A 25,939-nucleotide genomic window follows, 5' to 3' on the forward strand; every position below is an offset into this window, starting at 1 on the left:
TGATTATAGGACCCTGAGATCATGACCTGAGCCAAAATCAAGAGTCAGACACTCAACTGACTGAGCCACCGAGGTGTCCCTGTGTGCAGGTTTTTCTTTTAAAAGATTATATTTATTTACTTGCGAGAATGAGAGAGCGAGCACCAGTGGGGGGAGAGGCAGACAGAGAGGGACAAACAGGCTCCCGGCTGAGCAGGCAGCCCAATGCGGGGCTTGATCACGGGACCCTGGGATCATGACCTGAGCCAAAGGCAAACGTTTAACGGACTGAGCCACTCAGGTGCCCCTGTGTGCAAGTTTTTATGTGGACTTATATTTTCATTTCTCTTGGGTATATATACCTAGGAGTCAAATTGCTGGATCATATGGCAACACAATTTTTAGCTTTTTGAATTGCCCAACTGTTTTTCCAAAGCAGCTGTACCATTTTATATTCATACCAGCAGTGTACGAGGGTTCCAGTTTTTCCACTTCCTCTGCAACACTTGTTATTGTCTTTTTGATTATAGCTATCCTAGTGGGTGTGAGTTGGTATCTCATAGTGGTTTTGATTTGCATTTCCCTGATGACTAATGATCTTGAGCATCTTTTCATGTGCTTATTGGTCATTTGTATATCTTCTTTGGAAAAGTGTCTATTCAAATCCTTTTCCCATCTTTTTAATTATTAGTCTTTTTATTATTGAGTAGTAAGAGTTTTTTGCATATTCTGGATATCAGTCAGATATATGATTTGCAAATGTTTTCTCTTATTCTGTGGGTTTATTTTTGCTTTTTTGATGGTGTACTTTGAAGCACACAATTATTAATCTTGATGATATCTGATTTACTTATTTTTCTTTTGTCACTTATGTTTTTGGTGTTATATCTGAGAAATCATTCCTAATCAGAGGGCATGAAGATGTATGCCTATTATTTCTTGTAAGTGTTTTATGGTTTTAGCTGTTACATTTAGGTCTATGATCCATTTTTTTTAAGATTTTATTTATTTATTCTTGGGGGGAAGGCAGAGGCAGAAGCAGGGAGCTTCTCTGCAGGGAGCCCGATGCAGGACTCCATCCCAGGACCCTGGGATATGACCTGAGCTGAAGGCAACCACTTAACCAACTGAGCCACCCAGGTACCCCAGTATATGATCCATTTTAAGTTAATTTTTTTGTGTAGTGTGAGGTAGGGGTCCTACTTCACTCTTTTGCATGTTGTCCCATCTTCAGATGTGGAAAACGACTCTTTCCTCCACTTGCCATTCTTGTCAAGAATCAATTGACCATAAGTGTAAGGGCTTATTTCTTGACTTGAAATTCTAATCCATTATTATAGATATGTATATATCCGTATGCCAGTTCTACAGTTCTGTCTTGATTACTGTAACTTTCCAGTAAATTTAGAAATTGGGAAATGTGGGTTTACCAACTTCGTTCTTCTTTTCCAGATTTTTTTGGCTATTATGTTTGTTTTTTGCATTTCTATATGAATTTTAGGATCAGTTTGTTAATTTCTGGGGAAAAAGGCAGTTGGGATTTTGATAGGAAGTGCATTAAATTTATAGATCTAAAGAATATTTTTAGAATTTAATGAAAATATTTGCTAAACTGAATTGTTATTTTCTGATACTTGTGAACTTTATCCATTCTCATGTAAACTGTTACTATGTTTATTTTATGTTATTGAGTAGAGTAGATCTGTTAAGACCTTTGCTGATAGCACATTGGCATTGATTTATTTATAATGCACATTTCACAAATGTGTTAAATTTTCCCTCCCTAATTAGTTCAATTTACAATAGCATAGTTTTATAGACTATGTATGGAAAGGCAAAGGATGGGGAGAGGGTGATAAGATTTGTTATAAAAGTACCAACACAGCCTGGTAATGAAAGGACCTGTCTTTTGACTGTATATTTGTGTTCCAAAATGTTGTATTTCATGTTCTAATGTGCTTCATCAAGCACGAGATGTTAAATAGATTGGTAGTTTTTGTTGAGTTTTCCCCATAACTGTGTAAACAGATGTAATGAATTTTAATGCCAAAAATTGTTTTTAGGGAGATTAAATTTCTTTTTTTTTTAAGCAAATATTAGGAGATTGGGAAGTGCTGTTTTAATAAAGAGTATTTTTTTTTCATTTTGAACATGACCTCAAAATCTTATTGTCTTCATAAAACCAAATATGAAGCTTAGAACTGGATCACTTGGCTCTTTCTCTTCTTCTCTCCTCCCAATTCAAAATTCTTGCATCTCTCAATAGCCAGCATTTTCTTAGATCTGCAGTTGGGTTCAACACATTCAACCTTCAGCACAATCCTCTTTGTAGTTTTAGGTTTTTTTTCCCAGAAAATCGGCTTAGTGTGCCAATCATAGCCACTCTGCTGCCTGTCATAATGCTGCTTTCCCTGGGCGTACAGAGCATCCTTGTCCTTCTTGTATTGGGTCATTTTGTGGGGCTGCTGCTTGCCACACCTCTTACGTAAAGTCCAGCAGCTTTTAGGAACATTCACCATGCTTGCAAGAGCACTATCAGCAGGGAAAAGCAATATGAATATTTTGAACGAACCCATTATAATCACCCGAAACTCCAGAAAAACAAATGTATTTGAATGAAAAACAGAGTTACTTTTAAGAATCTAGAAACTCAGAGTATGTCTCATGTATATCTGAGATTATGCTAGATTTTATAAAGAAATTGCCAGACCAAATAATTTATTATTTAAGATGCTATAAATTAATCTGGAATATAAAAGCAGTTATTACAGACGTCTTTTTTTTTTTTTTAAGTGTTTTGTTTTGGGGCGCCTGGGTGGCTCTAAAAGGTGCTACCTTTTAGAAAACAAGTTTTTAACATGATTTTTTTTTCTAATCAAAAATTCTAGCCAGTTCCAAGAATTCAATGTCAACTCGAAATCTATGGTTTCTTTAAGGCACTGTGATGTTAATCCCTCCTTATTCTTGGGTCATGTATACAAGCCCAAGTCCTGCCTGGCTCATTATGCCCCACTTTGTCTCTGTGTAGCTCTGGAAATCCAGCCTGGTTCAAAGTCAAACCAGGGTGCCTGGGTGGCTCAGTTGGTTAAGCGACTGCCTTCAGGTCATGATCCCGGAGTACCGGGATCGAGTCCCGCATCAGGCTCCCTGCTCAGCGGGGAGTCTGCTTCTCCCTCTGACCCTCCCCCCTTCTTGTGCTCTCTCCCAAATAAATAAAATTAATAAAAAAAAAAAGTCAAACCAGTCTGGGTCATAGGTATTTTGAGTTTGTCTTTGCAGCCTAAACTTTCATTTTCTTGTTAGGATCATGAGTGACAGCTTCGTGGTCAATATTTTTAAGACATGTCTGTAGGGGCGCCTGGGTGGCTCAGTTGGTTAAGCATCTGCCTTCGGCTCAGATCATGATCCCAGGGTCCTGGGATCAAGCCCCACATCAGGCTCTCTGCTCTGCTTCTCCCTCTGCCTGCCACTCCCCCTGCTTGTGCATGCTTGCTCTCTCTCTCTCTGTCAAATAAATAAATAATTAGAGAGAGAGAGAGAGAGAGAGAGAGAGAGAGAGAGAGCAAGAGCAGGAACACAAGCAGAGGGAGTGGGAGAAGGAGAAGCAGGCTGAATTATTTTTATTAATTTTATTTATTTGGGAGAGAGCACAAGAAGGGGGGAGGGTCAGAGGGAGAAGCAGACTCCCCGCTGAGCAGGGAGCCTGATGCGGGACTCAATCCTGGTACTCCGGGATCATGACCTGAAGGCAGTCGCTTAACCAACTGAGCCACCCAGGCACCCTGGTTTGACTTTGAACCAGGCTGGATTTCCAGAGCTACACAGAGACAAAGTGGGGCATAATGAGCCAGGCAGGACTTGGGCTTGTATACATGACCCAAGAATAAGGAGGGATTAACATCACAGTGCCTTAAAGAAACCATAGGTTTCGAGTTGACATTGAATTCTTGGAACTGGCTAGAATTTTTGATCAGAAAAAAAATCATGTTAAAAACTTGTTTTCTAAAAGGTAGCACCATTTGATATTGTGAAGCTGTGAAGTACAAGAATAATTTGGGGACATGGCAGCATGAATGACCAGGAAAAGTTCTCCTTCCTGTAATTAGGAAGGTGATATGCTTTGCTCAGAGCAGAGTTCTGGTCCCCTAAGAGGCTTGGGAACTGAGGCAATGGGTCCATCATGTAACCTATTCAGATGAACTTTGTTAGTCCTGGTAAAGAAGGCTGTGCATCATGGTTGAATCGAGGCCAAGATTTTCCCAAGCATATGTGGCCTGTCGTGGCTCATTTGGTTCCCACTCTTCCTGCTGGTCATATGAAGATGCTGCACAAAGTCTTGCCTTGGATACAACTAGATGGTGCTGAAAGTATTGACACATTTAGTTGGGTTAGACAGGGGCTGATCTTTCTTGTTGGGGTAACTAGAACCAGAATGAACCAGTTTTTATTTAATTGTTAATTCATTATTAATTGAAAGAATGCTTAATGACCACTTAGATTTAGAGATACGGAGTTAATGGGACCTAGGGATCCTGGTCTGGTGGGGAGACCCACATGTCAGATTTCTGGGAGCATGCTGCTATCATTCAGTGAGTGAAGGATTAAGGAAGAATAAGTTTTGGAGGACAGTGAGTTTCATTTGGAGATACTGAGTCGGTGAAGCCTGTGGAACATCCAAGTAGAGATACCTGGTGGACATTTGGAACTATATCTGAATCCCAGGAGAGAAGTCCAAATGGGAAGTCTAGCTTTGTGAGTCATCATTTTATGTATGCTAATTGAAGTCACTGGCATTAAGTCACACAGAGATTGTATAGAGTAAGGAAGAGAAGGATTAGAGCTGAATCCCTTGAGAATCCTTCCATTTCAGTGGTGACCTCTGATGAATACTATTGTCTAAATACATATTGCTCTCACATTGAATTTATATTTGAAAAGCATGAATAAACTTGCAAAAACACATTCAAAGGGAGATTATCACAGCAACTACAGACACTGGACATTTTGAAAGTAAAATTTAAAATTCAGACCAATAATAAAATCCAAAGTATCTTCAGAATCAAAGAGGAGGTTAAAGCATTAGCTATATTAAGGGAATAATATAGATAATGCAGTCAGTTTCTGAACTCAAAGTAAGCTCTAATAATTTTGTTCTTATGGAAACTATGTGATAATATTTGAAGTCAGAACTGTCTGGAATTCATGGTTGAGATCAATATAGAACACTCAAGTAACAAAAGGACCATTCAAACAAAAACTGGGCAAATTAAGAGGTTATCTGGGATCCAGATTATTGATATCTTTGACTGAGATGGGTTGAATTCTTTTTTTTTTCTTTTAGATTTTATTTATTTATTTGACAGAGAGAGACACAGTAAGAGAGGGAACACAAGCAGGGGGAGTGGGAGAGGGAGAAGCAGGCTTCCTGCGGAGCAGAGAGCCTGATGTGGGGCTCGATCCCAGGACCCTGGGATCATGACCTGAGCGGAAGGCAGACGCTTAATGACTGAGCCACCCAGGAACCCTGAGATGGGTTGAATTCTTAAATAAATCTCAGTTATCTATATTATGGTGTAATAAACTTCCTCAAAACTTAGTGGCTTAAGACAATAACTTCTTACTTCTCATGGATTCTGTGAGTTGGCTGGGCTCCACTAGCCCAACTGCATCTGCTAGATGTGGTGTTGGCTGTACTCACCTGGGAGCTCAGCTGGGGCTGGACCGTCCAAGATGGTATCACAGACACATCTGGCCTCTGCTGGAAGGGTTGGGGGCTGGCTAGGCCTCTCTCTTCTTATTTAGTGGCTCAGCCTGAGCTTTTTAACCTGTCAACTGCTTCCCAAAAACACAAAAGCAGAAACTACAAGTCTTCTTTTTTTTAAGATTTATTTATTTATTTTGAGAGAGAGTGAGAGAGCATGCACGAGAGGGAGGGGCAGAGGGAGAGGGAGAGAGAATTCCAAGCAGACTCCATACTGAGCTCAGAGCCTGATGCAGGGCTCGATCTCATGACCCTGAGATCATTGTCTGAGCCGAAACCAAGAGTTGGATGCTTAACGGACTGTGCCATCCAGGCGCCCCAAAACTACAAGTCTTAAGGCCTTAAAGTTCTTGTAGTTCTTAGGAGTACTAGAATGTCCCTTTTGGCTCATTCTATTGACAAACCAAGTTATAAGACCAGTCCGGGGGAAAATAGGCTCCACCTCTTGATCAGAGGAGTGACGTGTGTACAGGGATAGAGGGAATTTTTTGGTGGTCATCTTGGGAAATGATCCACCACAAGAGTTGATTTCCCTTTTCAACTTGGCTGCAAGTCTGAGTAGGATATTATGCTTGGTCCTCACTTCCAGGTGAACACTAAGAGTTCTTGGTGGCATTGTTTTTCCTATAACTTTTTTTTTATTTTTTATTCATTTTTTAAATATTTTTATTATTATGTTATGTTAATCACCATACATTACATCATTAGTTTTTGATGTAGTGTTCCATGATTCATTATTTGCATATAACACCCAGTGCTCCATGCAGAACATGCCCTCTTTAATACCCATCACCAGGCTAACCCATCCTCGCACCCCCCTGCCCTCTAGAGCCCTCAGTTTGTTTTTCAGAGTCCATCGTCTCTCATGGTTCATCTCCCCCTCCGATTTTCCCCTCTTCATTCTTCCGCTCCTGCTATCTTCTTTTTTTTTTTTCTAATATATAATGTATTATTTGTTTCAGAGGTACAGATCTGTGATTCAACAGCACAATTCACAGCGCTCACCATAGCACATAACCTCCCCAATGTCTATCACCCAGCCGCCCCATCCCTCCCACCCCCCACCACTCCAGCAACCCTCAGTTTGTTTCCTGAGATTAAGAATTCCTCATATCAGTGAGGTCATATGATAACATGTCTTTCTCTAATTGAGTTATTTCGCTCAGCATAACACCCTCCAGTTCCATCCACATCATTGCAAATGGCAAGATCTCATTCCTTTTGATGGCTGCATAATATTCCATTGTGTATATATACCACTTCTTTATCCATTCATCTGTTGATGGACATCTTGGCTCTTTCCACAGTTTGGCTATTGTGGATATTGCTGCTATAAACGTTGGGGTGCACGTACCCCTTTGATCCCTACATTTGTATCTTTGGGGTAAATACCCAGTAGTGCAATTGCTGGGTCATAGGGTAGCTCTAATTTCAACTGTTTGAGGAACCTCCCTACTGTTTTCCAGAGTGGCTGCACCAGCTTGCATTCCCACCAACAGTGTAGGAGGGTTCCCCTTTCTCCACATCCCCGCCAACATCTGTCGTTTCCTGACTTGTTAATTTTAGCCATTCTGACTGGTGTGAGGTGGTATCTCATTGAGGTTTTCATTTGGATTTCCCTTTCCTATAACTTTCTAATATATTTTGCTGAAAAAAACCACTGAAAGGAAGTTCATAAAAGCTTATAATTTCCTCTCAAAACAGACCTTTGCCACTAAGTTATCTAAGTTTCTCTCTCTTTTCCTTCCTCTCAGTGTTCCCTAGCTTTCTTTTAGAATCTTAGTCTTCTAATAAAGTAAAGGAATTGTTATATTGTGAAATTCTATGATAATATCTTTCCCAGGTACATGATAGAAGTGTTGGTGGTGCTGGGAGTAGAGGAGGAGGAATATGTTGAGAGAGTTATTTCAGGGTTGGCAGAGCAGGTGGTTTGGGGGACATGATCTATATCATTTTTTTTTTAAAGATTTTATTTATTTATTTGACAGAGAGAGACACAGCGTGAGAGGGAACACAAGCAAGGGGAGTGGGAGAGGGAGAAACAGGCCTCCTGCGGAGCAGGGAGCCCAATGCGGGGCTCAGTTCCCAGGACCCTGGGATCATGACCTGAGCCGAAGGCAGACGCTTAACGACTGAGCCACCCAGGCGCCCCCGGGATCTATATCATTAACTTGGTGTTCAAGGGTGCCAGTCACCAGTGATGAGGGAGCAGAAGGCAGGCTGAGGGCAAAGCACAAGCTAACACCCCACAACCCAGCCCCCTTGGTGGGATATATGTGACATTCTTCAGGGACTCCTGGCTGCCCTAGGACAAAGGAAGGGGAAAAACAAATGGTTAACTGATAGAGATCACAGTTGTGTAGGACAGGAGTCTCCATCAGTTTGCAACTGTCTTAATGATTTATAAGAAAAAAGCAGTCTCCTGAAACCTATAGACTCAGTTTCCTGGAGCTGTAACATCCCACTTTCTCCTCCATAGATTAGAAATTCTTATATAATCAGTCACCTCTCACAACCCCAGTGCAGCTCTTTATGCCCACGGGTCCTGTCCCCGAGCTTTAATAAAAGCACCTTTTTGCACCAAAGACATCTCAAGAACTCTTTCTTGGCCGTTGGCTCTGAACCCCACCACTTCAAACGACATCAACCACTGCCCTTCTTCAGATGTGAAGTAGGTATGTACCTCCATCAGGAATCTGGAGCTTGGCCATAGGTCTCAAGCAGATTAGGGAGGCTTGAGAAACAATGAGGTTGGATTTGTGAACATTGGCATTTTTCCTGGGTGCTGAAGAGCAGGCAAAGCTTAGTGGTCACATAGCCTAGAGTCAGACGAAGAATTGGAAAGAATGACTCTCAGGTGAAAGTATGACATTCACGGCTTTTGATCTTTTCTTTCTTGCAACATAGTTTTCAAAAAAAGGTTGAGGAGGGAAAGGCGGGGGGCAGAGAGAGAGAGAGAGAGAGAAGTGTAGTGGTATAGTGGTTTGTAGCACAGACTTTGTGATATTTTAGGAGGTGATATGTGTGATGGTTGGTAGAAAAGAGAAATAGTCAAGGGAGCAGGATGGTGGGATTAAACAGCATGGATGAGAGAGTGACTTCTCAGGTAAGATAGGGAAAAGCTCCTGGGAATTTTGGGATGCCTGAAAACTGGAGAGGAAGAGGGTCCCGAAAGAGGGTTTTAGTAAGAGTTGTGTGGTCTGTGTAGTTTTATCCCTTTACGTAGAGATCGGGGTTCCTGGTTGGAAGATACTTCTTTAACAGTAGAACCTCTCAGGCTCACTGCTTTGATGACATTACCTATCTTAGGGAACTTTGCACCCCACATCTGTACTTGGGAAAATTGACTCTTTTTGCACTATTCTTAAATTCTTGTTTTATTTCTCCTAGTGGTTTCTAATGTAATTTTGGAAAATGTCAGTCTATATCCACTCTGCCCTGGAAATACAAAGAAAAAGATTATCTCTGAGTTGTTGTACAGCTAAAGAGTGTGAGGGAGAAAAGTACTGTGGGGGAAGGTATAGGGGCCGTCAAAATGAGATTAACCAGAAGGTGAATACAAAGCTAGGGAGTGAGAGGGTTGGTTTCTTACCTCAAGTTATCACTTTGCTGCTGTTAAATCCCAGTCAAGAACCTTTCTCTCCCTTTAAGGGTTTTATCTGAGTGCTTTTCTTCTTTTTTCTTTCTTTCTTTCTTTCTCTGACAGAGAGAGACACAGTTAGAGAGGGAACACAAGCAGGGGGAGTGGGAGAGGGAGAAGCAGGCTTCCCGCTGAGCAGAGAGCCTGATGCCGGCTCGATCCCATCATGACCTGAGCCAAAGGCAGACAGTTAACGACTGAGCCACCCAGGCGCCCCGGGTGAACAAATTTCTTTAGCATAGAAAGTGACAATGGTTCTCAACTATAGCGGGCAGACCGTGTTTAGTTTAGAAGAGTTCCATGTATGATGCTGATACTCTGTTCTCTTCCTTCTCCCTTCCCATCCAATTGAGGAAGACTGCACCACGGATTCTCCACCAGCTACAGAGTAATATTTAAACTCATGCATCAAACATTCAAGAGCCTTTTCTTTTTTTTTTTTTTAAAGATCTCATTTATTCATTTGACAGAGAGATAGAAGACCACAAGCAGAGGAAGAGGGAGAAGCCGGCTTCCCGCCGAGCAGGGAGCCCAATGCGCGGGGCTCGATCCCAGGACCCTGGGATCATGACCCGAGCCGAAGGCAGATGCCTAACCAACTGAGCCGCCCAGGTGCCCCGGAAGACTTTTTTTTTAAAGATTTATTTATTTGAGAGAGAAAGAGAGGAGCACGAGCATGTGCTGAGGGAGGAGCAGAGGGAGAAGGGAAAGAGAACCCTCAAGCAGACTCCCTGCTGAGTGCAGAGCCCAATGCAGGGCTTGATCCCAGGACCCCTAGGTCATGACCTAAGCCGAAATCAAGAGTCGGGCAAGTCACTTAACTGAGCCACCCAGGCACCCCTTGGAAGACTTTTGACACACTCAGTCGGGCATGTCACCTAACTGACTGAGCCACCCAGGCACTCCTTGGAAGACTTTTGACACACTTTCTCTTGGTTTGGAGACACTGCACGCTGGTGGTTTTGCTCCCCTCTCTCTGACCATTCTTTCTCTGCCTCTGTGGTTGCATCTTCCATCCAGTGTTGGGGTTCTTCAAGGCTTAGTTCAGACCTTCCTCTCTTATCACCATATCCTTTCCTCCTGGGTCGTCTCATCTATGCCCATAACTTCAGTAATTATCTATAAGCCCATGATGGGATGGTCAAACTTAACCAAACTCACGATCATCAGTTTTGAACCTCATCTTCTAATGAATGACACCACCGTTCATTTGATTCCAGAAGCCAGAAACCTAGGATTCATTCCGGCTACTTCTCTCCTTCATTCTTTATTGTGGTCTATTATCAAGCCCTACCAACTGTATCTTTTAAATACCTCTCAGATCTCTGTCCTTTTTCTCTATTTCCATAGCCAGCTCCCTAGGTCAAGCTAGAACTATCACCCAGACCAGTGTAGTGGACTCCTAATTGGTCTCCCAGTGTCCACCCTGGTCTCTTTCCAATCCAGTCTCTACACTGAAGCCAGTACCATCTTTTCAAAGTGCAATTTTGATCACAGGACCCCTCCACTTCTTGACCTTAAAGTTCTTCAGTGATTTTCCATTGTTCTATTTTAAAAATCACAAAGTCTTACATAGTCCTGGTCTTGCTTACCGCTCCACCTCTTCTCAGAGTCCTTCTTCATCATTCTCTGTGTCTTAGCCAAACTGGCCTTTTTTTCAATTCTCTGAAAATACCACGCATTTTCTGTAACAGGGTCATAGCACACATTGTCCCCACCCTACCCTTCCAGTGCTTCATAAATCTTACCTGTGTTTTAGATCCCAGCTCAGGTGTCACTTCCACAAGGAAGCCTTCCCTAGATTACTGTCTTTTATAACCATTTCTTTACTTCACAGCACTCATTCCATTTGTAATCATATACTTACTTGTGTAATTATTTGACCATGAGCCCCATGAAAGCAGGTGCCAGTTGGCAGAGTACGCAACAAATGCTTGTTAAATACATGTTGGTTGATAAATGCGTAGCATTTGGATTTGGAGTCATGGAGATTGGTTGGATTTGGAGTCATGGAGATTGGTGGGGGCAGGGAGAGGAGAGAAAAGGTATTTCATCCAGGTAACAAAAGATCATGGAATATCCAGAGACAGGAAAGTGAGTGGGATCATATATGTAAGAGCAAGTAATGTTAAAAGGCTATTCTTGGTAACTGTTTGCTCAAATGATATCGCAATTAGTATTCAAATAATTGCATGATGTTTCAGTGTTTAGATATATATAGAATTGCCTCCACCATTTCCCTATTGGATATTTAGGTTGTTTCCCCTGTTTTCATTAGCATGCAGAGCACTGCAGTGGACTCATATATATTCATATGCTATCTAATTCACACTTTTTTTTTTTCCCCCACTGCTTGACTCCATGAGTACAAGCAAGCTATTCAGGACTTCTTTAGGTCCACCCTTGCTTTAAAAAATCCCTGTAGTTCCATAAGTCCATTAATATAGTGGTCAATCAGTAAAAATTGCTAACTTTACTGATTGATAAGGAGTTATCACACTTAAACAGCCATCTCATTATAAATCTACTAAATGTCCTACCATTTTGAAATTGTGCCAGGCTTATTTCAAGAAGTCAACTTGAAACTACTGGGCTAAAGCAGAAGAATGTGTGGGAAGGACGAGAAAGAGCTGAGTAGGTGGAAAGAATCAGAATGAGAGAATGAAGTAGACAAAGGGCAGTGGTTAATAGTAATTAGTAAATATCAAAAGCAAATAAGGATAAGACATGCTTAATGATTGTGCTAGAGGTAGAGTAGGCAAAGAACAAGTAAAGGATCCAGTTATTCTTCAAAGGCTACTTGGTCTAGTTAACTGGAAGATAGGACAAACTAAATCATAAAGACAAAGGTCAAAGATGAAAGCTGTGTTTAAAATTCCCATCAGTTGCATGGCCAGCAGAGGATGAGTGATCCAGTGAGCCACCTTGGGCAGTTGAACAGCTTTACTTGTCAAAACTATTAGCCATGAACCTTACTTAACAAATGAGGCAGTCACCTTTAGCAAGCTGCTTTTCCAGAAGTGAAATCAACCCTAGATGGTCATTGATTAACTTGAGCAATACTTGGCTCTTTTTCTTCTTCTTTTTTTAAATACTTGACTCTTCTCACAGTTGCAAGGCAAAATTCATGGAAAATGAATGAAAGCTTACTCCATAGTTTATCAGTCCAATAGCCAGTGGCTCTGGAATATGTGATATGAAAAGCCTCAGACTCTTGTTCTAGTTTCTAAAACCTCAAGAGATCATACTGGAATGGTTAGACATACACCTATTTGTACAATCTTGTTTCAGAATCTCTGGAGCTGTCGGGGCTCAGTTGATTAAGCGTCTGACTCTTGATTTCAGCTCAGGTCATGGTGTCAGGGTCCTGGGATCAAGCCCCATGTCGGGCTCCCAGCTCAGTGGGGAGTCTGCTTGTCTCCCTCTGTCTGCCCTCCCCGCCCACTTGCTCGAGACCTCTCTCTCTCTCAAATAAATAAATAAAGCTTTAAAAGAAATTTAATAAAGAATTCCTTGAGCCATCAGATAAGTGCAGTTTCTTTACATATTATAAACAGTGTATATTTTTTCTAATTATAAAAATATTACATATTATTGAAAAAAACGAAGAGTATAATAAACTTCAAAGAAGCAGGATCGGGGCGCCTGGGTGCCTCAGTCATTAAGCGTCTGCCTTCGGCTCAGGTCATGATCCCAGGGTCCTGGGATTGAGCCCCGCATTGGGCTCCCTGCTGGGCGGGAAACCTGCTTCTCCCTCTCCCACTCCCCCTGCTTGTGTTCCCTCTCTTGCTGTGTCTCTCTCTGTCAAATAAATAAATAAAATCTTTAAAAAAAAAAAAAAGGATCATCCTCTACTCCACCATAATCAATCCAGTTATCTAGGGGCCAGTTTTAAATGTTTTCTTCCTGTCTCTTAAAATACATTTTTAGAACAGGGTTGAGATCACACAACATATAACATACAAGATCTATTTTCATTCTAAAGTTATTTTAATTTATTTACCAAAGAGCAATGGTATATTATGAAAGCCATGATCTGAACCAAATACTTCGATGAAATCAGGCCAGTAACTTCTTGTTTTGTCTAAACTCTAACTTAACACTTTTCCTTCCTCATCCTGTTTATTAAGCTTTGCCTATCTGTGTCTCCTTTCTTCCCTTCCAAATTTCCTCCTCCTTGACTATGCATATCTCTACTGATTTTTTGTTTATCTGTTGTCTACTAAATTCAAGAATTCATTTACTTGCTGTCTTGTTTTCTAAATTTTTAAGGATTATGTATCTTACCTTACCTTACTACTCTTTGATGGCAGGGGATATCCATTACAGTTTTTATACCTATCCTAGTAAGTAGTGAACAGCCAGGCATATAGTAGGTGCTGAAGAAATATCTAGAGGTAACACCAAAAATGTTTTAGCAAATGGTTGCATGAGAAGATGTAATGGTTGAACTGTCCAGACCTATGCAAACAAAAACTATAGTTGCATCATCCAATATGGTAGCCACTAACCAACTATATGTGGCTATTGAGCACCTGAATTATGGTTAATATGAATTGAGATGTGATGTAAATGTAAAATATACGTTGGATTTTAAAGATTTAGTATACAAAATACCTCAGTATTTTAAAAGTTGATTATTTGTTGAAATGACAATATTTTGGACATATTGAGTTAAATAAAATATGTTATTAAAATGAATTTCATCTCTTAACTTTTCACCTTTTTTAACATGCTACTAGAAAATTTAAAATTACATATGTGGCTTGTAATGTATCTATATTTACATTTATATATGACATTATGACATATATATGTGATATATATATATGACAGTACCATCCTATATGCAATAAAATTAATATTTGAGGTCATCCTTTCTACAGGGCAGAAATTTATTATATTTCTACCAGACAAAATTAATTTGTGTTTCATTAAAAATTTTTTTAAAAAATGTTTTTTATTTATTTTTTTTTGAGATTTTATTTATTTATTAGAGAGAGAGAGACAGAGAGCAGACTTCTGGCCAAGCAAGGAGCCTGATGTGGGGCTCTGTCCCAGGACCGGAGGATCATGACCCAAGCCAAGGGCAGATGCTTAACTGACCGAGCCACCCAGGCTCCCCTTAATTTACATTTCAATCAATGGCAATGATTTGCATTACTGACAGTTTTCTGCAACTTAACTTCTACCTTACAAAGTTGTAAAATAGGGTGCCTGGGTGGCTTAGTTGGTTAAGTGTCTGCCTTCAGCTCAGGTTGCTATCCCAGGGTCCTGGGATCGAGTCCCATGTTGGGCTCCCTGTTCAGTGGGGAGTCTGTTTCTCCCTCTCCTTCTCCCCCCTGCTTGTGCTCGCTCTTTCCCTCTCTCTCTCAAATAAATAAATAAAATCTTCTTTAAAAAAGTTGTAAAATAGCCTAATCAGTAGAACATAGTCAATCAAAGACGTGCACCCCTATAGAATTAAATAATCTTGGGAGGGTTGGCTGGAAAATACCCAGCATTCCACTGAAAGGACACTCAGTAATCTTATACCCATTTCTAAGTCTTTGACAATTTTTTCTCAAAGCATCTTTGTATATTGTTTTGTTACCATCCTAAGTGATTGTAATAGAATCGCTTTTTCTTTCCTAGTTAATATGAGCAAAATTTTTGTGAAATGCATACTTCAGCCAGAAACCAATGCTTTAGGAATTATGAAGTTCCTAATAATAAGGAAGATTATTGAGGGTAAAGTGTTGAGGGTAATGCAAGAACTTTGAAAAAATGTGTAGAATAGAATCGAACACAATTGGAATGATTGAAAATATTAGAATTAAGTAATTGCATTTTGTTATGATTCCTTAGCTTATCACACTGTTGTTGAAAGGAACACAATTATAATGGAATGGAAACCAGGTTCTCTTTTACTTTTTAATTAGCTGGAAACAAAGCCTGTTATTGGTTGACTGTATCTAGTATAATGTTTTCATCCCCTATTTTTGATTAATCAAAGTGCTATTTCTTTTAAAGGAAATGCATTCTTTTTCCGTTTAAATAAAAAGACTCTGGAGACAGACTTTCAAAAAATAATGGAGCGCTCTTTTTGCAATTTTGTGTCTGTTTTCTTTGCTATGAAGATTGACAAAAATTAATTAGTGGATGTCTGTTGGGAAATGGAACTGTTAAAAAACAAAATTCAGCTGAGAAAATTTGAAGATCTAATTGGCTTTATTAAATGATTCATGAATCAGGCAGCATCCCATCTAGCAAGTAGAGGAGAGCTCTAAAGGGCTACAGAAAGGGAAAGGTTTTTAAAGGCAGGACAGGGAAGTCATAAACACAAAAATGAATTATTTCGGGTGAGGTCACCTTCATTTGTCCACAGTGGGGTCTTAGGAGGTGGATTACCTCATCTTCCTTTTAGGGATGGAGAGGACCATGTGACAAATTACCTCATTGGTATTTACCCAAAAATTCCTGACCAGTTAAGACTACATTTTTGTAGGAGGTTGAAAGTGCAATTAGGTTAGGTATTAGGCCCTGGTTTGGTGACTTGGCCTAAGTGATGCCATTTTGGACCTGTGGTTTTCTTTTAAATAGAACTCACAACCAGTGAAGTAGGTAAGAAAAGTTGACATTGTCATTTTTAACACTTAAAAAAATATGTATGTAACATTTAAAAACATAAAAATATAGTTTATTTTTATTAACAATTTAAATACCTCTGTCTTAGTCAAAAAGGATTAAAAATGGCCCCCCAAAAGATAACAATGGTAACTTTTAGGTATTCTTAAATTGTTCAAAATTTTAAGTATATGATTTGATTCCTTCAGAGTTGATTCCTCCAAACTTTATTTAATATTTGGTACATGTTCCGTCTCCTACTCTGGCTCAGATCGAGGCAGTTCCCAGAGGTTTATTGGTGGTGGTGTGAAGGCAGGGAGAGACAGGTCTGGGTCTTGCCTAGCTCTTACCCCAAGACTCCCGTTTTGGTGCACCCAGGATTCATCTCAGTTTCTCTGGCCCAGTGTTGCCAAAATTGAGGACAAGTGTTTGTGTTATTGACATAGGTCCAAAGGACTAAAGAAACTTTGAGGCTTTGCTTTTCCACTTAATCTCTATAGCATCAAGCTTTTGTGCAGAAATTGGCCTGGAAGTTCCCCACTGTGTTTTCCTATGTGCAGCGGTTTGGGGTTTAAATAACAAAAAATTAAATACAATTCTTAAAGCTTGTTTTGCTTAATGTTATGACTGAGTGTACACTGAAAAATTTTGCAGAAATTAGAATTATATATAATCACTCTATTAAAATTGTGTATTACAAGACACAAGTGTTAGTGAGGATGTGGAGAAAAAGGAAACTTTGTGCATGGTTGGTGGGAATGCAAACTGGTGCAGCCACTGTGGAAAACAGTATGGAGATTCCCCCAAAAAGTTAAAAATAGAATTATAACATGATCCAGTAATTCCACTAAGGAAAACACTAATCCAAAAAGATACATGCACTTGCATGTTTATTGCAGCATTATTTACAATAGCCAAAATATAGAAGCAGCCCAAGTGTCAATCCATAGATGAATAGATAAAGAAGAAGAAGTGGGATATATATAATATTATATAGATATAGATATAGATAGATATAATGGAATATTACTCGGCTATAAAAAGACTGAAACCTTGCTATTTGCAACAACATGGATGGATCTAGAGGGTATAATGCTAAGTGAAATAAGTCAGTCAGAGAAAGACAAATACCAAATACCAAGTTTGGAGGAATTTCACTCATATGTGGCATTCAAGATACAAAACAAGGAAAAAGAGAGACAACAAAAAAACCAGGCTCTTAAATATAGAGAACAAACTGATAGTTACTAGAGGGAAGGTAGTGGGGGCATGGCTGAAATAGGTGATGGGGATTAAGGGTACACTTATGTGATGAGCACTTAGTAATGTATAGAATTGTTGAATCACTGTATTGTACACCTGATACTAATACAACACTGCATATTAATTATACTGGAATTAAAAATAAGTAAAAGAAAAAATTGTACAACATTGGTAGGGATAAAATATTATAAGGTTTATTCCTAAATGTATCTACTTAATGCACTCTCCCTTTTTTTTTTAAAGATTTTATTTATTTATTTGAGAGAGAGAATGAGATAGAGAGAGCATGGGGGGGGAGGGTCAGAGGGAGAAGCAGACTCCCCACTGAGCAGGGAGCCCGATGTGGGACTTGATCCCGGGACTCCAGGATCATGACCTGAGCTGAAGGCAGTCGCTCAACCAACTGAGCCACCCAGGCGCCCAGTGCACTCTCTCTTAATACAGTATTTTATTATCAGTCTGTCTCCCTATTTATTTGATAGATTTTAATGCTTTTTTAAACATATAATGAATAGTATTACAATCATCATCATTATTATTACACTAAGAAATATGTATTTGTACATCTTTGGAGAAATGTCTATTTAAGTCCTTTACCCATTTAAAAATTGGTGTATTTGTCTTTTTATTATTGCATTTGTAGGAGTTCTTTACCTATAGTAGATGCCAGATCCTTATTAGATACATGATTTGTAAAAAAATAGTCTCCCATTTTATGTGTTGTCTTTTTACTTTCTTGATTATATCATTTACAGCACAAAAGTTTTTAATTTTGATGAAGTCCTGTTTATCTATTTTTTCTTTTGCCACTTGTGCTTTTGGTGTCAGATCTAAGAAATCATTGCCTGATCAGGTAATTAGCTTTTAATGTCTCCTAAAGGCCATAGAAAAAGGCTGAGTGAGCGTTTGCAATAACGATGTGAGGGTGTGTGTGTGTGTGTGTGTGTGTGTGTGTGTGTGAGATTTAGAGTAGACTTTATGTTTTAGAGGACTTTTAGGTTTATAGCAAAATTGAGCAGAAAGTACAGAGATTTTTCATACACCCCCTGCCCCACACATGCCCAGCCTCTTCCACCATCAGCATCCCCCACCAGAGTAGTATATTTATTATAATCAGTGAACCTGCTTTGACACATCATTATCACCTGAAGTCCACAGTTTACATTAGGGTTCACTCTTGGTGTTGTGCATTGTATGGATTTTGACAAATGTGTAATGACATGTAGCCATTATTATAATATTACATAGAGTATTTTTACTCTCTAAAAACCTCTGTACTCCCCCTATTCATCCCTCCCCGTTGCCCCTAACTCCTGGTAACCACTGATCTTTTTACTGTCTCCATAGTTTTGCCTTTTTCAGAATGTCATATAGTTGCATCCTACAGTATGTTTTTTCAGAATGGCTTCCTTCACTTAGTAGTATGCATTTAAATTTCTTTCATGTCTTTTCATAGCTTGATAGATCAATTTTTTTAGCACAAATTAATATTCCTTTGGATATATGACATTTATTTTATTCATTTACATTTTGGTTGCTCCCATGTTTTGGCAATTATAAATAAAGCTGCTGTAAACACCTGTATGTAGGTTTTTGTGTAGACATAAGTTTTCAGATACTTTGAGTAAATACTAAGGAGCACAATTTCCGTATTGTATAAAAAGAGTATGTTTAGTTTTGTATGAAACTGCCAAACTATCTTTCTAGGTGGCTGTACCATTTTGCAATATCCGCAGCAGTGAATGAGAGTTCCTGTTGCTCCACATTCTCACCAGCATTTGGTGTTGTCAGTGTTTTTGATTTTGGCCGTTCTAATAGCTATGTAGTGGTATCTCGCTGTTGTTGTCTCCCTGATGACATAAGATGTTGAGTATCTTTTCATATGCTTATTTGCCTCTGTAGTCTTTTTTTTTTTTTTTAGATTTTATTTATTTAGGGCGCCTGGGTGGCTCAGTCGTTAAACATCTGCCTTCGGCTCAGGTCATGATCCCGGGGTCCTGGGATCGAGTCCCACATCGGGCTCCCTGCTCAGCGGGAAGCCTGCTTCTCCCTCTCCCACTCCCTCTGCTTGTGTTCCTGCTCTCGCTGTCTCTCTCTGTCAAATAAATAAATAAAATCTTAAAAAAAAAGATTTTATTTATTTTGATAGAGATAGCGAGAGAGGGAACACAAGCAGGGGGAGTGGGAGAGGGAGAAGCAGGTTCCCCACGGAGTAGGGAGCCCGATGTGGGACCTGATCCCAGAATCCCAGGATCATGACCTGAGCCGAAGGCAGACGCTTAACGACTGAGCCACCCAGGCGCCCCTTCACATTCATTTATTGAGAATCTGTTATAGTTCAGGTTTTCTTCAAGGCTCTGAGGATATAAAAGTGACTAGTACATAATCTTCCTATTAGGTACTTTTAGCCTCATGGAGGAGAAGTACAAATAAACAGGTGATTAGAACATACTTCTAAGCTAAGCAGTCTCAGGTTCCTTGAAGAGGAGGCTGAGACATAAAGAAGGAAAAGGATTTGACAGCAGGCAAAGGTATGACTGTCAGGTGCAGAGAACACTTCATCATTATGACATAAATAAGTTGTCAGTATGATCTTAAGCTGTTGTTGCTATGGCACCAATTTGTCTCGACCAGAGGTAGGCAAACTATGCTATGAGCCAAATCTGGCCTGCTACTTGCTTTTATAAATAAAGTTTTATTGGAACACATTCATGCCCATTTATTCACGGATTGTCTATGGCCACTTTTGTGCCACAATGGCAGAGTAGTTGTAACAGAGACAGTCTGGCCTGCAAAGCCTCAAATATTTACTTTCAGGCTCTTTATAGAAAAAGTTGGCTGACCCTGCTCTAGGCAAAAATTTATTAGAAAATGCTTGTACCTTATCCTTTTTTAAAAAAGCATTGCAGATTTGTGTGCACCTGGCAACTATTTATATGCCTGCAAGTGATTGTCTGTTTTTCAATATTTTCTCCTGATTTCTGCTTTTGAAATTTCAGCTAATTTTCATCCAACAATTCTGTATAACTGACTCTAAATAAACTACAAATGATAATAACCTGCTCAAGCCCTGAAAATAAACTTAAATATTGCTCTTTTTTCTTTGAAAGTTTTATTGTTTCTTTTGTGGTTTATGTTTCTCTCTTTTTAAAACTACAAATTTATGTTCCATTCAGGAAAGTCAGATATCATGGACAAGCAAAAGAACATGAACCCGTAATCTCACCTACCCTCCTAGGAAAAAACTTTTCTTGCAGTCTCAATATGTAAGGTACCTTGAGGTACTTTTCCATGCGTATTACATATTTCATTATAATTTTTTACATAAACCATCCTCTGCTACCACCAAGTATCTTTTTTTTTTAAAGATTTTTTTTATTCATTTGAGACACAGAGAGATGTATATAGAGAGAGCATGAGCAGGGAGAGAGCAGAGGGAGAGGGAGAAGCAGGCTCCCTGCTGAGCCAGGAGCCCAATGTGGGGCTCCATCCCAGGACCCTGGGATCATGACCTTAGCTGAAGGCAGACGCTTATCCATCTGAGCCACCCAGGCGCCCCCCCCCCCAGTATCTTTAATAGGCATATACTTTCCTCATTCTTTCATTATCTTCATGATTCATGTGGTTAGGACTGGTTTACTGATAAAAGATGCCAAGGGAGGTTACCACAGAGTTTCCCACGTGCTTGTATCCTTTTGGGGACAAGGAAAAATGCTACAAGAAGTGAATTGGTTGACTGCCCCACGAAACTGTTGATTGTCAGGTATAATAAAGCTGTCTTTGGCTTTCTGGATACTCCCAACACAAGAGTGGAGCCTAAAAGGTAGGACTCTGTACCCATTATCCATTGCCCCAGTAAAGCTTCATGATGAACAACCACAAACCCTTAGTCTAAATTAACAATAAGATCTCTTGCTCACACATCTGGGGTGGTTAGCTAGGTGGCTCTGCTGCTCTGGGCTCGGCTCACTCACACGTCTGGGGCTTGGTTGCCTGTAGGTTCGTAAAGGTTGGTTTTGGCTGATCATGGCTTGACTCACTCGTGTGTGAGAGTCTTTGGTGGGCTTGCATTTTTATCTGGGAGTCAGCTGGCTATTGGCTGATTGAGGCTGACCTCGGCCACATTGAGTATGGCTCTGTCCCATGACTTTCACCCTCCAGCAGGCTATTCTGGGCATGTTTTCATGACAATTTCAGAGGTATATGAGAGAGCAAGTGGGAACATGCAAGGCCTCTTGTGGTCTAGGCCTCATCTATTGGACAAAACCCATGGGTGAGATCAGATTGAAGGGGTGAAGAAATAGGCTCTGTGTCTTCAGTGAGATGAACTACAAAATCACATGGCAAAGGTCATGGAGAAGGGACAGGTAGAGAATTGGTGCAATCAGTCTACCACAGATTAATTATGTGTGGCTGAGCGTACTATAGGTGATACATACCTTTCAGAAGGAGCAGGAGTTTCATTTGTGGCTGGTCTAAGCCAGTGTCTGTCAAATGACAGTAACTTTCTTCCTGTTTGCCATCTCTAAGAACTACCTGTAAAGGACTCCTGGCAAGCTAGTCTGACATTTCTTTCTTTTTGATTCTCTTTATTTTTTTTAAAGTTATCAGGTGCAGATTATTTTTTTTCTGCTTGTTCTGGAGTAATGTGAGATGAAAGAGGACATGGCCTGTGCCACTTAAGACAGATCTGTTTTCATTAACAAAGTTGGAAAACTTTTTCAGCCCTTCTAGTTTGTAAGTTCATTATAACTGGAAAGACTTTTCTTTCAGGTAAAGTTTTCAAGAGGATGTCTCAGTTTCTTTGTGAGAAATTATTAGCCCTCTGAAAATCCTGTCTACAATGCTCATATTGTAATGCCTACTTTTTAGGAGTTACCTATTTATATCATATTTTTCCATTTCTCCTTTAATCTTTTTTTTTAAAGATTTTATTTATTCATCAGAGAGAGAGTGAGCACACAAGCGGGGGGGGGGGGGAGAAGCAGGCAGAGGGAGAAGCAGGCTCCCCAATTAGCAAGGAGCCCAAGGAGGGACTTGATCCCAGGACCCGAAGGCAGATGCTCAACCGACTGAGCCACCCAGGCGTCCCTTTCCTTTAATCTTAATATGTGTATGCTATGAGATATGTGTGGTTTTTTGTTTTTTTTTTTTTTTTTGTCCTGAGACTGGGCCAGGTTATGAGGTTGTGAAATCGGAGATTGATAGGAATTATCTTGGGAGGGACTTTCAGTTTGCCTTTGGTTTATCTTTTAACCAGCTCCACCATCCTGCTTTCTGTTTCTGAACTCATTTCTTCTCCAGCTCCCCACTTCTTTCCTGGGCTCAGAGGCCTTTTGGGCTTGTCATATCCTATCAGGAAAGTATACTGTTTGACAAGCACATTTGTATTGACATGTTAGTAAATTTATAATTCTTTTTCAAGGTTATTGACTTTTTTTTTTTTTAAAGATTTTATTTATTTGAGAGAGAGAGACACAGCGAGAGCAGGAACACAAGCAGGGGGAGTGGGAGAGGGAGAAGCAGGCTTCCCGAGGAACAGGGAGCCCGATGCGGGGCTTGATCCCGGGTCCCTGAGATCATGACCTGAGCTGAAGGCGGACGACGCTTAACGACTGAGCCACCCAGGCGCCCCCAAGGGTATTGACTTTTAAAATGGAACATAGGAAGAGGGGCAATGCTGAATCCAAAGGAAAAACTCTCTCTGATGGTTGAACTATAGACATGAACATAGAAGAGGTATTACATTTATTTTGGGAAGTTTCACAGCACTTCTCCCTTTATGCTACATAAATCATTACCCACTATGCTGAGGATAAAATCTGCCCTTGTTTTATTATTATTATTTCAGTATCTTGTAAAATATTAAATAATTGCTTGTATTATTAGAATAATATTGTTATATAAGTTTCAATTTATTAGGCTCAGAGGATAAGCCATTCTAAAGCTTTAACTCTTTGGAGGAAGTTGTATCTCTTTCATGACAGCTATGAAATGTCATTACTCAATAAACACAGTGGATGGTATATGAGCAGAAGCAATAGTTTCTAATAAACCTAGCATTTCTAGTTTACACTTGGACATCTGATCCTGAGAGCAATCCTGTATAAGTACACTGCATAGATATTATGATTTATTATTCCCATTTTACAGAAGAGGAAATTGGGGCTCAGAGAGTTTATTTAATTTTTTTATAATAAAGATTTATTTATTTATTTGAGAGAGAGAAAGAGAGAGCAGGGGGAGGGGCAGGGGAGAGGGAGAGAGAATCCACAAGTAGACTCCCTTTTGAATGTGGAGCCTGACACAGGGATTGATCCCTGAGATCATGACTGGAGTCGAACCAAGAGTCGGCTGCCTAGGTGATCCATGAGGCTCAGAGAGTTTAAATACCTTGGCCAGTTCCTATGGCTAAGCCAAGGGAAGAGGTGGGATATGGCCCAACCTGGTCTCTTCGCTTCAAGCTGGGATCTCTTTCCTATTTTGGGACCTCAGAACTGCTCACACCTTCTTTGTGCTGGCTCTCTGAACTTTCACCTGTTTCCTCTGCCCAGAAATCAAGTGGAACAGGTGTCTTTCTTGTAGGGACTCTGAAGAGCCTGATGGACTGGCCAGTGGTGGGTGGTTCAGTCAGTGGGATCAGATTGGCCTCAGTAACCACCTCACCCCCTGGTGGTGAGATGAGTGTGGGCTGCCCTTTCCCCAAAGTGGGGGCTGTTGCAGGAATTATACCTCCCTCCAGGGTTTATAATGGAATGGGAATTCTTTTAAACAAATGCATCACAACCCAGCATCAGTGCTTAGAGCAGGGCATGGGGGGGCTCATGCCCTGGGCCCTTTACCTTAGAGGACCCCAGCACATCAGAAGCAATAAAAGGGGACATCTGGGCGGCTCAGTCGGTTAAGTTAAGCGGCTGCCTTCAGCTCAGGTCATTATCCCGGGGTCCTGGGATTGAGTCTCGCATCAGGCTCCCTTCTCACCGCATCGGGCTCCCTCCTCACCGGGGAGCCTGCTTCTCCCTCTGCCTGCCGCTCCCCCTGTGTGCACTCTCTCTCTCTGACAAAATAATAAAATAAAATTTAAAAAAAGAAAAGAAGCAATAAAAGGCAACAACTTTGGAACTTTTTTGAACTCAAAATTTTAGGTTTAAAAAGTTTTGTGAATTTTTGAAGTTTTAAAATCACTTGAAAAAAGTATGACAACTGAATTAAGTTGCTGAGAATTACCGGAAAGAGATGCACTGGCTGACCCAGGCCCTCCAGGCCAGAAAGCAACTCCCCTATCCCCTCATCTTACCACTTTGACCAGAGAAGATAATGATAGGCTGAGAATCTGTAAGTGTGTGTGTGTGTGTGTGTGTGTGTGTGTGTGTGTGTGTGTGTGTGTGTGTGTGTGTGTGTGAGAGAGAGAGAGAGAGAGAGAGAGAGAGAGAGAGAGAGAGAGAAGCATTACTTCTGCCCCAGAAAACCAGAGAGTGACTGCTTTTGTTTAAAGTTGGCCATCCTAAATCACTCCAAAGTGGGTGATTAGGCAAATGGGGTTACCAGATAACTGTGTTCCCTCTTTCCCTTCTCCTCAGCTGGTATAGTTTTGGGAACTTCTTAGAACTGCCTGAAAATCTTGAGTTGATAAAGTGACCTCCCTGGCTTCTTGGGGAGCTTGACCTGGTTAATTTGGGGCAGATCCAGTCAGATCTGGGTCTGGCTTTCACTGTGCCCCATGAGAACCATTCGGTTATTTAGACACACGGACAGTAGGGCTGGCTACTGGAGGAAGCTTCAGCAACTGTAGCCTATGTGAGGGAATGATGGCCCCCAAGCTGTCGTGGTATTGGGTGGGAACATGGGCTGGGCTGTTGCTGTAGCTTGGTTTGTAAGCTCTATATCACTAAACTTTATGGAATGTGAATCTTCATTTGTGTTCTTGCTTTCAGGCTCTGCAAATGTTATTTTGCGAAGTCCTTGTAGTAGCTTTGAGGGCTTTATGATCTTTGCAACATTGCTTTGAATCCCTTCTCTGGGTTACTTTCTATTATGAGATGAATTGTGTCCCTCCAAAAAGGTACACTGAAGTCCTAACCCCTGGTACCTGTGAATGTGAGAAATAGAGTCTGGAATGTGTGGATATAGGGCCTTTGCAGAGGTAATCGGGTTAAGATGAGGTCATTAGGGCAGACCCTAATCCGACAAGGCTGGTGTCTTTATAAGAAGAAGAAAACCCCATGTGAAGACAGATGAGATAGGGAGAAGATGGCCATGTGAAGACGGCGGCAGAGACTGGAATGATACTTCCATAAGCCAAGGAACCCCTGGGGCTCCCCCAAGCTGGAAGAGGCAAGGAAGGATTCTCCTCTATAGACTTTGGAGGGAGCATGGCTCTGCCATCATCTTGATTTTGGACTTCTAGTCTCCAGAACTGGAAGAGAATAAATTTCTGTTGTTTAAAGCCACCAAGTTTGTGGTACTGCAGCCCTAGAAAACTAATATACCTTCAAAGGTATATTGAGCCACCTAAAGAAAATCAGCCTCGTTCTTTAGAGAGAAACCCCTCTCAAAAACTTTGTCAATGCTAAACACAGTCCTGACCAAATTGCAAACAGGTGTAGGGGTGGGCAGATTTTACCTTCTTCCGTTCTAGATTCTTTGGCTGTTCTAATAATTAAATTGACACAAGGCATATTAACAGGAGA

At 40.5% G+C, this 25,939-nt stretch overlaps 1 protein-coding gene across 1 annotated transcript; it reads right to left on the bottom strand.

Moving 5' to 3' along the window:
- Positions 1-2,174: 2,174 nt before the first annotated feature.
- LOC113931135 (60S ribosomal protein L36a-like) lies at positions 2,175-2,498 on the bottom strand. Its single transcript, XM_027608925.1, has one exon. The coding sequence runs from the start codon at positions 2,496-2,498 to the stop codon at positions 2,175-2,177; it is 324 nt and encodes a 107-aa protein (XP_027464726.1).
- Between the last annotated feature and the right edge of the window lie 23,441 nt (positions 2,499-25,939).

Source organism: Zalophus californianus, chromosome X (genome assembly GCF_009762305.2).
Source record: "Zalophus californianus isolate mZalCal1 chromosome X, mZalCal1.pri.v2, whole genome shotgun sequence".
Classification (NCBI taxonomy): Eukaryota; Metazoa; Chordata; class Mammalia; order Carnivora; family Otariidae; genus Zalophus; species Zalophus californianus.